The sequence below is a fragment of the Poecile atricapillus genome, chromosome 11, assembly GCF_030490865.1.
Source record: "Poecile atricapillus isolate bPoeAtr1 chromosome 11, bPoeAtr1.hap1, whole genome shotgun sequence".
NCBI lineage: Eukaryota > Metazoa > Chordata > Aves > Passeriformes > Paridae > Poecile > Poecile atricapillus.
In genome coordinates this window covers 842031-853394 of record NC_081259.1, presented here as the reverse complement: position 1 = coordinate 853394, position 11364 = coordinate 842031, and the positions used below count along the sequence as shown (strand labels likewise).

Genomic DNA, 11364 nt, shown 5'->3' with positions numbered 1-11364 from the left:
CCCACAATAAACAAGATTACAGTAATCATGAAGGCTTAGCAGCAGCTAACCCAGCCCAACCCTGCTAGAAGTGACAGGAGTATTAAAAATAGAGCACTAATGACATTAGCAGCAGTGCTGCCCGGCTGAGGTGCAGCACTGACTCATCAATCAATTAACACATCCATTAGCCCGAGAGCCAAGGCAGCCTGGCCCCAGAGGTCACTGCACTGGTGACATGGCCTGTGCCATGTCCCTCCCCAGCTGGGACAGGCTGCCCTGCAAAGCCACCTCCTCATGCAAGGCTCAGCTTCCCATGTCAAATACCCGAGAGACTCTACCTGCAGCAAGCTCTGCGCTCCCTAAATGCTCCTGGCACCTTCCCATCCCTACAGGACAGGGATCTCACCCTGGGTGATCACACTGGGGTGGGACTGCTGGGATGTACCTCTGCAGCCCATACCTGCCAGCACAACTCACCCAAATGTACAGAACTCACCCAAATGTACAGAACTCACCCAAATGTACAGAACTCACTCACCCAAATGTACAGAACTCACTCACCCAAATGTACAGAACTCACCCAAATGTACAGAACTCACCCAAATGTACAGAACTCACCCAAATGTACAGAACTCACTCACCCAAATGTACAGAGCTCACCCAAATGTACAGAGCTCACCCAAATGTACAGAGCTCACCCAAATGTACAGAACTCACCCAAATGTACAGAACTCACCCAAATGTACAGAACTCACCCAAATGTACAGAACTCACCCAAATGTACAGAACTCACTCACCCAAATGTACAGAACTCACCCAAATGTACAGAGCTCACCCAAATGTACAGAACTCACCCAAATGTACAGAACTCACCCAAATGTACAGAAAATCCTCCCAATTCCCCCCAGCCAGTCCTCATCCCCATTTCATAAGAGTTCTGATCAACAGAAGCATTAATTTCAAAAAACAATCAACCAAACCCAAACAAATCCATCACATTCACATTTTTTCTCTTTGATTATGACACTTCAGTAACTTATATCCACAGCCCATGGTATACTAAGTTTAAAAGGGGATGGAGGGACAGGACACAGGGAATGGTTTCCCACTGCCAGAGGTTGGATGGGATATGGGGAAGGAATTCCTGGCTGAGAGGGTGGGCAGCCCTGGCACAGGTGCCCAGAGCAGCTGGGGCTGCCCCTGGATCCCTGGAATGTCCCAAGGCCAGGCTGGACACTGGGACTTGGACACCCTGGGACAGTGGGAGGTGTCCCTGCCATGGCAGGGGTAACACTGGGTGGGCTTTAAATCCCTTCCAACCCAAACCATTCCATGATTAAATAATTATACACTTAACAAATGCATTTCACACTTGAGGAAAACCCCTCGCAGGAGGAGCTGCTAAGGAGATACAACACTCATTAATTAAACAGAAGCACTACACCACATTTGCACAAGCCAAGCAGGTGTAAATTACTGCCAGGACACGAAACCTCAGCCAGACCTGCGGTACCTACGGCGTTTTTGGCTGCACAAGAGAACCAACAAATCATGTTGAACTCGGGCTGCCAGGAGCCACCAGCCCCCGGCACATCAGCTCACAGCGAGGAACGGCTGCTCGGCTCCTCCTGCTCCATCCTTCACTTAGCTGGGCTCCCCGAGGGTGTTTTCCCCATCTTCAGCATCATCTTCAGCCTTCATAACTCTGGGAAGCATCGCTGGCCAGAGGAGCGGCGAGTGCGGCCGCGCTGCCCGGAGCCAGAGCGGTCAGCGCCGCCAGGGAAATACCAAAATGCATCCAAGCATCTTGTAAACAATACGTAACCAGTCTCATCAGCCCCATCTATTTTCTGATAAGGCACTACTGGACAGGCAGGATAGAAAGCAATAGCTATTAATACATTGCCGTGCCCTGAGTCAGGCTGGCGGTGTGTGAACTCAGGGGACAGGCACGCTCTGCAGACACCAAACCCTCCTCCAGAATAACCAACACGCTGCTCACATCCACGGGGCACCCACAGCGAGCAAGGTCACACTCAGCACTAATAAATAACACACCAGCACTGAAATACTCCCGGCAGGAATTTTTTCCCCGTTCCACCGCGCCACAGAGCCGTAACCAGACTCGGGCTCAGACGGTTACGACTGCGGAGCAGATGGAATGCGTGATCCTATTTTGACAGAAATGTAACCCATTTTAAATTAGAAAACACACATGCCTCTGCTTTAAAAAAATTCTCCTTTTACAGCGCTGAAACCCTTTCTGAATAAAACCTGGTTTCAGCTTACTGCTGCTGCCAGTCTGTCTCCCAACATGTGAAACGAGAGGAGTCACAGAGGCTGTGAAAACATTAAATAGACAGCACAATGATTAACAGGAGGGAGATGGAGAATCCCCTTTCACAAGTTTTATATTTAAATGGAGATCTCCCAAGTGCCGTATTTAGAGGAGTAGGTCAACAAGACAAGCAATGCACTGTTTTGTCTGCAGGAGAGAAACCTGGTCCGGGGCCAGGAAAAGCACTTACACACACCCTGGAGGACACACACAGCAGAGGCTGTGAATAACCCAATAAATGGATCTTCTCAGCAGGGAACTTGAAAATCAATCACTCAGATTTGGGCAGATTCTCTCTTCCCCAGTAAGTTCTGAACTATCCCCCATCCCCTGTGAGAGCACCAGCCTTTGCCCCACAGCACAAACATTGCCCAAGGAATGTTCCAAGACCTCTCTGCAATTAGCATCCATGTGACAAAGCCACTCCAAAAAAGTGCAGTGACTGTGTTGTCTTCTGACCACAACCGAGTCTGTCTCCTCAAGCTAAAAATGGCTGGTTTTGGAGGGGGTGGAACAAAAACACCTCCCAAGTGGCAGAGACAGAAAAGCCCCACGTCACCAAAATCAGTTTGGTGAGAAATGCAGGCAAGGCTGCGGCTCCCAGGTGTACAGTCTGCTCCAGAGTATTCATCCCAAAGGTTTTTCTTGTCTCCATCTGCCTGCAAACATTGAGCTGCACTCATCCTGCAGCCCCTTTGTGCTGCACATCCTCCTGAGACAGCCCTGACCACAAGATTTAGGATTGCTGAAGCGCATTCCCCAGCCTGGCACAGAGCTGATGGCTCCATCAGCACCGAGCAGCCTCAGGAAACACAGCCCAGCCACAAACCCCAGGGATGAAACCTTCTCCAAGGCAGCTGAGCCCAGAGAGCTCAAAGGCACCAGCTTAAAAATGCTCTTCAAAGTAAATGAAGTGTATAACTTAATTCAGATTTTTTTTCCAAAATTAAGACCAGAAACATCATCAGACCCCAGCAGCACAGATCTCTGGAGCTGCTACATCACCCTCCACACCACAGATGCCTGCCCAGGGCTGATCTTGCCCATTCTGTGTTAACACAGAGCACCAGTTCTCCTAAGTTCAGCCTGCCAGGAATCCTTCCATCCTGCAGCAGGATGCAGACACGTTCCCAGCAGCCTGAGCAGGGACACAACACAAACCCACTGTGCCCTCCTGGCTCCCAGTGAGGGACAAACTTCCTGGCTGAAAGAATTCCTCTCCCCACTTACTCAAGTCCAGGTAAGCTCTGAGCATCCTCCACACCCTCTGCTGAGAAACTACAGCTTGGGAGAATGGAGTGACAGGACAAGGGGCAATGGCCTCCCACAGTAAGAGAGGAGCTTTAGGTTGGTTTGGAGGAAATTCCTCCCTGGCAGGGTGAGCAGCCCTGGCACAGGTGCCCAGAGCAGCTGTGGCTGTCCCTGGATCCCTGGCAGTGCCCAAGGCCAGGCTGGATGGGTTTGGAGCAGCCTGGGACAGTGGAAGGTGACCCTGCCATGGCGGGGGGGGGACAGGGTGAGCTCTAAGGTCACCTAACCCAGCTCAGAAAGACCAGCTGTAAATCAAAGCAGCTCCTAAGCCCTTGACAGAGCACTGGGGTAAAGCTGTGAAAGTGAGCCCAGCTCCTGTCACCACGGGGCCAGGCTGATCCCATCCCCAGCACAGCCCAGCAGGGACACGGCCCCTGTAATGCCATTAGTGGGTGACATAAACACACAGGAGAGCAGAGAGCTGTGGTGACACTGCCAGCACCAACACAGCACAGCTCACACACTCCCAGGGACCTTCACACAGCCCCAGGAGAGGCTGGAAGGGATTTAAAGCCCATCCAGCCCCACCCCAGCCAAGGCAGGGACACCTTTCCCTGTCCCAGGGTGTCCCAGTCCCAGTGTCCTGGGACATCCCAGGGATCCAGGGGCAGCCCCAGCTGCTCTGGGCACTGTGCCAGGGCTGCCCACCCTGCCAGGGAGGAATTTCCTCCCAACATCCCATCCAAAGCACCTCTTCCAGAGCCAGGGGCAGGCTCCCACATCCAGCAGGCCCCACACTTGGAGCGGCTGCTCTTTCTCCAGAGGTCAGAGTACATCTGTCATCAAAACAACGTGAGGACAGACACACCCTGCACCTTCAATGGCACAAAGTGACAAATGCTTTTGAAGTACTTTGATTTATTTCAAAACAGCAGACAGAATGGAAGAGTAAACTAGATTAGAAAACTGGTTTTTAAAAATGTTCCCCAAGCTCAGCCTCCCCTGCAGTGCAGGGGCACTTCACTAAACCCACCTCTCCTGAAGAATTTGGCTTACCTGCCCAAAAAAATACTGCACACACTGGGTTAAACCCCACTGGGGGGAGTGGAAATGGTGTTTTATGTTTTACAAGCGTATCTCACGTCCCAGGACACGTCTGTCCCCAGGTGTAAAGGCTCTGCAGTGTCAGAATGAGGAGTGAGATGTGGGGTTGAGTCTGTGCAAGTGAAAAGCAGACACAGCCTGAACACAGGGTTCCTTTTTCATCCAGCACCTTCCCACAGGCAGCACTCTGTGTTACCACCTCATTCACCAAAAATCCTGCAGAATAAAAAAGCCATTGAATGCCGCAAAGTGGGCAAGGCTTAATCCAAACTGGGATCAAAAGCAGCATTTCCCTTAGGCCTGGCTTGGCATGGTGCTGAAAACACTCCTGTGAAAGCCTCCCCTGAACAGCTGTGCTGTGCCTGCTGTTTAAATCTAACTGCATTAACGCAGGAAACACTGTCCTAACCAACAGCTTAAAGCAAGCCACCAAATCTCCTTAAACATTCCTCATTTTGCTCTATTCTGAAGGCTTCTTCCTCCCAAGTCAGCATATCCCATCAAGATCAATTTATTAAGAATCAAGAAACAATTCAAATCGACTTCTGGCTCTGTTACAGGTTTAAAAAATCCTCTCAAAAATCAACAGGTTCCTCACAGCAGTGCCAGTTTCTCTTTTCCAGGCTGTGCCAGAGGAAAATCCACCAGCACCAGCCACAAGAGCTCAGAGGCTGTACTGGAAGTGCCAAAGGATTCTGCCTACAACCCCTGCAGGAGGCAAAGCCTGCTCAAAGAATTAAAAACAGTCCCTGTTTTGTTTTGAAACAACCTTCTCATGTCTCCTGGCCAGCAGTTTATTGATGCAGCAGCCTCAGCCTGGCCAGCCTGCCTTGGACACCAGTCCCAGCCATCCGAGGGGCACAAACTGCATTTCAAACCCTGCTCAGGACATTTCACAGTGGCTGGGACCAGACTGGCTCACACAGAGAACTTCACACCCCAATGAGAAACGGGAGCCCTGCGAGCCCAGCTCCTGCTGCAGCCTGCCTTCACCCCCCAGCTGCCCTGGAGAGATATTTCCCCTATAAACAGGGAGAAACAGGAGCAGAGCCCAGCTCCCACCTTCCCGTCACTCCAGGCACAGCATTAGCTGCAATTTCTGAGCTCTCAGGCAAGGCCCCATTGATTTGTGCAGCTCCATTTATTAAAGCATCAGGAAATATCAGGGGTGATGAAAGCTGATGTGACCATTGCATTCAGCACACGGGGAAGGGAGCAACAAATCCCACCCTGGGCAGTCACCAGGGGGTGATGAAAACAGCATCAGCCTCAGATGTTCAAGCATGTGCTTGCTAATATTAATATTTAAATACTGACAAAGTAGTCCATAAGTTGCTTCTACACAAAAGGTCATATGAACTCCAAATGCACAGAGCTTATCATAATTATGTATTATTGTAATTATGTTTGCAAATCAGCTCAGGATACTGAACTCCCAAGCCTGTACTGGACCTCCACTCTTTTAAATACGTTTAATTGCTACATTCCGAAGTGATAAAGCAGTAATGCTCCTTTCTACGGAGCCTGAAAATTACAATGCACCTGTAAACAGGCTGCACCACAAATTACCCGTTGTGTTTCTTCAGCTTCACCCCAAACATCACACAAACAAGCTCTAATTCCAGTTAACTAAATGCAAATGAATCACAAAGAGATTTTTCCAAGAACAAACACATTAGCACGAGGCTGAATAAAGCTTCCTGGAACCAAGCATGCTCCAAGGAACAACCCCAGCCAGGCCAGGAATGGCATTGGAATATTACAGTGCTGGGAGTGCTTGGCTGCAGTGCCTGAGGATGCCACAGCAAAGTCACCTCAGGCTGCCCCAGGGAGGAGGGACGGGACAGAACTGCTCCAGCAGCAGCAGCAACACTGGAAAAATTCTGCTGATGGGTCAGGGCACTGGGATCAGCCTGGCTGCCAAACTGCTCTGTGTCCTTGCACAGGGCAGAGTCAGGACACGATGCCACAAAAGCCTTGCTCCTGCACAAACTCTGGTGTGCCCCCAGCAGCACCAGGCTCTTCTTCTGTAAATGACCTTGAATCTTTAAAGGGTTAAAATTAGCTTATCAAACACCTCTTTTTCACTTCACCCCTTCAGTTACTACTGCACATTTGACAGCACACTGGGGCTACAGAGCACAGGTAACATTTATCATTATTTTAACACCAACAGGAAGGTGCTGTGGATGAATTAGCAAATCCAAGCAGCACACTCCATTCCCTTAACACAGTGGGTCAGCGCAGAAGAGAACGTGGTACCTGCTCTCTCTGCTGCTGACAGGGCAGAAGAAGATGTTTCAGGGTGAATTGGGTCACCCCACCAAGCTCCACTCCTCTCCCAGAGGAAGACTCATCCATTTAACAGAGCTTTCCACAGGGAAAGAAGCGTTGACACAACCTTGAACAAACTCACCTGTCACTAACTCCAGAGCTTGTTCAGATATTCATTTAATAATCACAGCTCATCATACCAGGGCAAGTGCTCAGGTGTCCCTTTGTTCCTTACACAATGGTTTCTGCTAATTACATGGCAGGTTTGGTCTCTCTTAATTAAACAAAAGCCAGCACCACTTTTCCCAGAGGAGAAAGGATTGGTAGGAGTTTTCACATGGTTTTGTATTTGCCCATTCCCACCAGTGCAGGTGAGCCCCAGGCAGTGCTGGTGGGATCCCACACCCCGGGGTGCAGCTCCAGCTCTGCTCAGAGCACCACCAGGAATTCCACATTTCCCAGTAACTCCAGGTGCCCCTTCCCAAAATTCCAGGGCTGATCACAAGGGACAGCAAGGCTAAAACCCCACCTGAGGGGATAACACACCTGAGACTGAGCAGAGCCCCTCCCCAGCAGTTTCCCCAGAGTTAGAACAAGAAGCAGGTGCCAGTCAGAGCTCACCACTGAAAAGCCATTTGCATTTTCAGTCTGACCCAGAGAGAATTTGCAGAACAACAAATAAATCCTTCCCCAATCGGCTCCTCAAGAGAGAACAACCAGTATCTCACTGGTGCAGACACAATTCCTAACTCTGCTGGAAAAACACATTTCCTTATCACAACCCAGGTCCCAAACACACATTTATCGTGTCAGGATGTATTCTGGAATCTCAGAAGCACGGGCAGCGGGAGCTGAGTGGGACTGAGTACATGAATTAAGATCTTTCTTGTAAATGCTGGCAAATGAGGCACTCCTGACCTTGGTGCCCCACAGAAGCCCACATCCAACTTTCCAGCCTCTCCTCCTGCTAGTGACAGGCATTTGTCTCACCATGCAGAGCAGTGAACACACTGCTCAGATGATTTTCCAAGCACCATCAGCCAGCTGGAGCTGGCAAAACCACACAATTCCACTTTCAGGCACAGCATTGTGGATAATCGTGGAATTGGTAATAACTAACGTGGTTTTTACTTTCTGCTGCTTCTCATGGCTTCACTGATCAGAAATCGGTAATAAAGCTATTCCAAACATATCAACTTCAGAAGGTACTCAACTGCTACCTTTACCTGAAAGAAAATTTCCAAAAGCAGGCTGGATTAGGTTTCTCTCCTCCCCCCAGGAAATAGCACTGGGTGGGGAGAGGAGAGAGGGATGAAGTTTCTCAAGCAGGCAATTCTTGTACACTCCTTTCAAGCAGGATCTCTAAAGCTGCCGCTGGCAGGGTTCCCACCCACTTCCCCTCCTTCCCAGCAGGAGAACAGAGACCCGGCTTCATCCCACAGCGAACACCCACCCATGGGGATGGATTTGTCCCCCCACAGAGGAGATTAAACATTGCTATTTGATGAGATGCTGGAGTGAGCACACAAGCAAACTATGTAATAAACAGGGCAAATAAGTTTACTATGGACAAAAAAAGTCCTGTTTTTACAGGATCTTGCTGAAAGCAATTTCCCTTCACATATTTTAGAGTAACTTCAGCTCTCAAAGGTATTAAAACTGCTCAAACCTCCTCTGAATGGAAGGTTTATTGGAAGTGAAAAATCTCCATGTCTATTCAAAACCAGACACAGGTGCTGTCAGTCTTTGTTTGAATTTAATTACTGGGCTAATTAGAGAATAACAAACAGCTCTGAAGTCCAGGACAACTAATGAACAGAGAGCAGTGCCAGCCCACAGATGACAAATCCTCATAACAGCCTCATGAATCACTGCTGCTCTCCGTGGATCCTGGGGCACGGGGATGGGAGCTGTCATCCGCCAGGGAGTTCCGTGTCCATCTGGAGCAGCTCCAGCTCCTCCTCACGAGCTGTTCTTGTCAGCTAACAGCCTGGGAGCCAAGGCAAAGGTGCAGGAGGGTTTCAGAGACAGCCAGTATCCCAAAGGGGAGCTGATAAAAGCCAGAGTCCCACATTCACCTCCCGCTATTCCATGGAGCCAGCGGCCAGCTCAGCAGAGGAACACAGGGATACGCTCAGGATGGATTCCTGGGGAAGCATTTACTGAACAGGCACAATTAAAGATGATTTACCGCTCGATTTCCAAACACGGCTTTCTCCAGTTACAAAAACCTCCTCTCTCAACAAAAGCCATCCGCAGGGATGAATGAAGTAAAAAAAAAATAAAAATAGATAACGACCAAGATAGCCAGTTAAAGCCAGCTACAACCAGCCTCAATTTTGGACGCCGGACAAGAAGGCACAGACAACCACACCATCACAAAGGTGCATTTCCAGAGGCTCTGCCTCCCCCAGCTCTGCATTCCAGCCTGGATGATCAGCAATCACAGCTGCGCGCTCTCCAGCCTCTGCGAGCTTTCTGTCCACCAGCCTCTGCGAGCTTTCTGTCCACCAGCCTCTGCGAGCTTTCTGTCCACCAGCCTCTGCGAGCTTTCTGTCCACCAGCCTCTGAGAGCTTTCTGTCCACCAGCCTCTGAGAGCTTTCTGTCCACCAGCCTCTGCGAGCTTTCTGTCCACCAGCCTCTGCGAGCTTTCTGTCCACCAGCCTCTGCGAGCTTTCTGTCCACCAGCCTCGGAAAGCTTTCTGTCCACCAGCCTCTGAGAGCTTTCTGTCCACCAGCCTCTGCGAGCTTTCTGTCCACCAGCCTCTGCGAGCTTTCTGTCCACCAGCCTCCGAGAGCTTTCTGTCCACTCTCTGCCCAAATCCTCCTTCCGTTAACTCCCAGCGCAGACCCCGCTCCTGCCCGTGCCCTGCACACCGACTCCCGGGACAAAAAGCGCTCATTTGTGCCAGAGCCGGGCAGCAGCAGCCAGGCACAGGTAACTCCAGTACAGGTAACTCCTGTACAGGTAACTCCAGTACAGGTAATCCGCACACAGATAACTCCAGTACAGGTAACCCCTGTACAGGTAACTCCAGTACAGGTAATCCGCACACAGATAACTCCAGTACAGGTAACCTGTGTACAGGTAACTCCAGTACAGGTAACCCGTGTACAGCTAACCCGTGTACAGCTAACCCTGTACAGGTAACCCCTGTACAGGTAACTCCAGTACAGGTAACCTGTGTACAGGTAACTCCAGTACAGGTAACCCATGTACAGGTAACCCGTGTACAGCTAACCCTGTACAGGTAACTCCAGTACAGGTAACCCGTGTACAGCTAACCCTGTACAGGTAACCCGTGTACAGGTAACTCCAGTACAGCTAACCCTGTACAGGTAACCCGTGTACAGCTAACCCTGTACAGGTAACTCCAGTACAGCTAACCCTGTACAGGTAATCCGCTGTGCCGGCTGCTCCGAGAGCGCCCCGGGACCGCTCGGCCCCGCTCCTCCAGCCCAGCCCCGCGCCCCAAACACCGAACACCGCTCCCGGATCCCGGGCTCTCTCCCCCCGCCCTACCGCGGCTCCCAGCGCAGTCCCCGTTCCCCGCAGAGCCGGAATCCTCCGTGCTGTCCCTCCCGGAGCTGGGACCCCCGAACTCTGCGGCCCCAAGAGCCGCGACCCTCCGTTCTCTGCCCCTCCAGGAGCCGGGACCCCCGTGCTCCGTCCCTCCCCCCTCAGACCCCCGTGCTCTGCCCCAGCCCAGGAACCCGCGGGGGTCCTGCCCCGGCACCCACCGCGCTGCCCCCGATGACCGCTTCGTGTTTCTTCAGCCGGGACTTGAGGCTCTTCATGGCGCGGCCGCGGGCGGGGGGCGCGCACCGGCCCCGTCCCGCTCCCGCCGCCGCCGCCACGGCCGGGACGCGCCGGCCCCGCCCGGCCCCGCCCGGCCCCGCCCTCCCACGGCGCAGCCAATCACCGCCCGCCCTCGCGGGAGCTGCAGCCAATCAGCGAGCGGGGAGGGGCGGGGGGAGGGACTTCCCCGCGCTGGAGGGGCGCTGCCCGGCGCGGAGCCGCCCGGCCGGCAGGGGGCGCTCTGCGGGCGGGGCAGGCGCGCGGCGGGAGCGGCGGCGCTCTGGCCCGGGCCGAGCCCTCAGGGCACCACCGAGAGGGCGGGGCTGCGGCTGCTGAGGCACCGCGATAGCGACCGGGCAAAGCACCGGGAAAAAAACACCGGGACAGGTGTACCTGGGGCCACGGAGAGCCCGCCTCCGTCCCTCCAGGTACAGAGCTCCCGGTGGCTGAGAAGGAAGCTCAGAGCCCTCCCGCTCACCTGCAGCCAATGGCCGCCGTGCAAACAGTCCCTGCAACAAATACCACATCTGTGCACAAAGGAATGAAGAGGTCACACAGCAGAGGCCCGAGCTGGCCATAGGCAGTGCTTTAAACAACACAATTAACTCCAGCCTC

General features: G+C 52.3%; 1 protein-coding gene across 2 annotated transcripts in view; it reads right to left on the bottom strand.

Moving 5' to 3' along the window:
* The window catches only part of UACA (uveal autoantigen with coiled-coil domains and ankyrin repeats), a 28194-nt gene extending 17362 nt beyond the window's left edge, over window positions 1-10832 (bottom strand). For both annotated transcript variants that reach the window (XM_058846478.1, XM_058846479.1), the window contains exon 1: window positions 10692-10832. In XM_058846478.1, coding sequence (XP_058702461.1) covers window positions 10692-10748 — 57 coding nt within the window. In that variant the 5' untranslated portion in view covers window positions 10749-10832. The remainder of the gene's footprint in view (window positions 1-10691) is intronic.
* Between the last annotated feature and the right edge of the window lie 532 nt (window positions 10833-11364).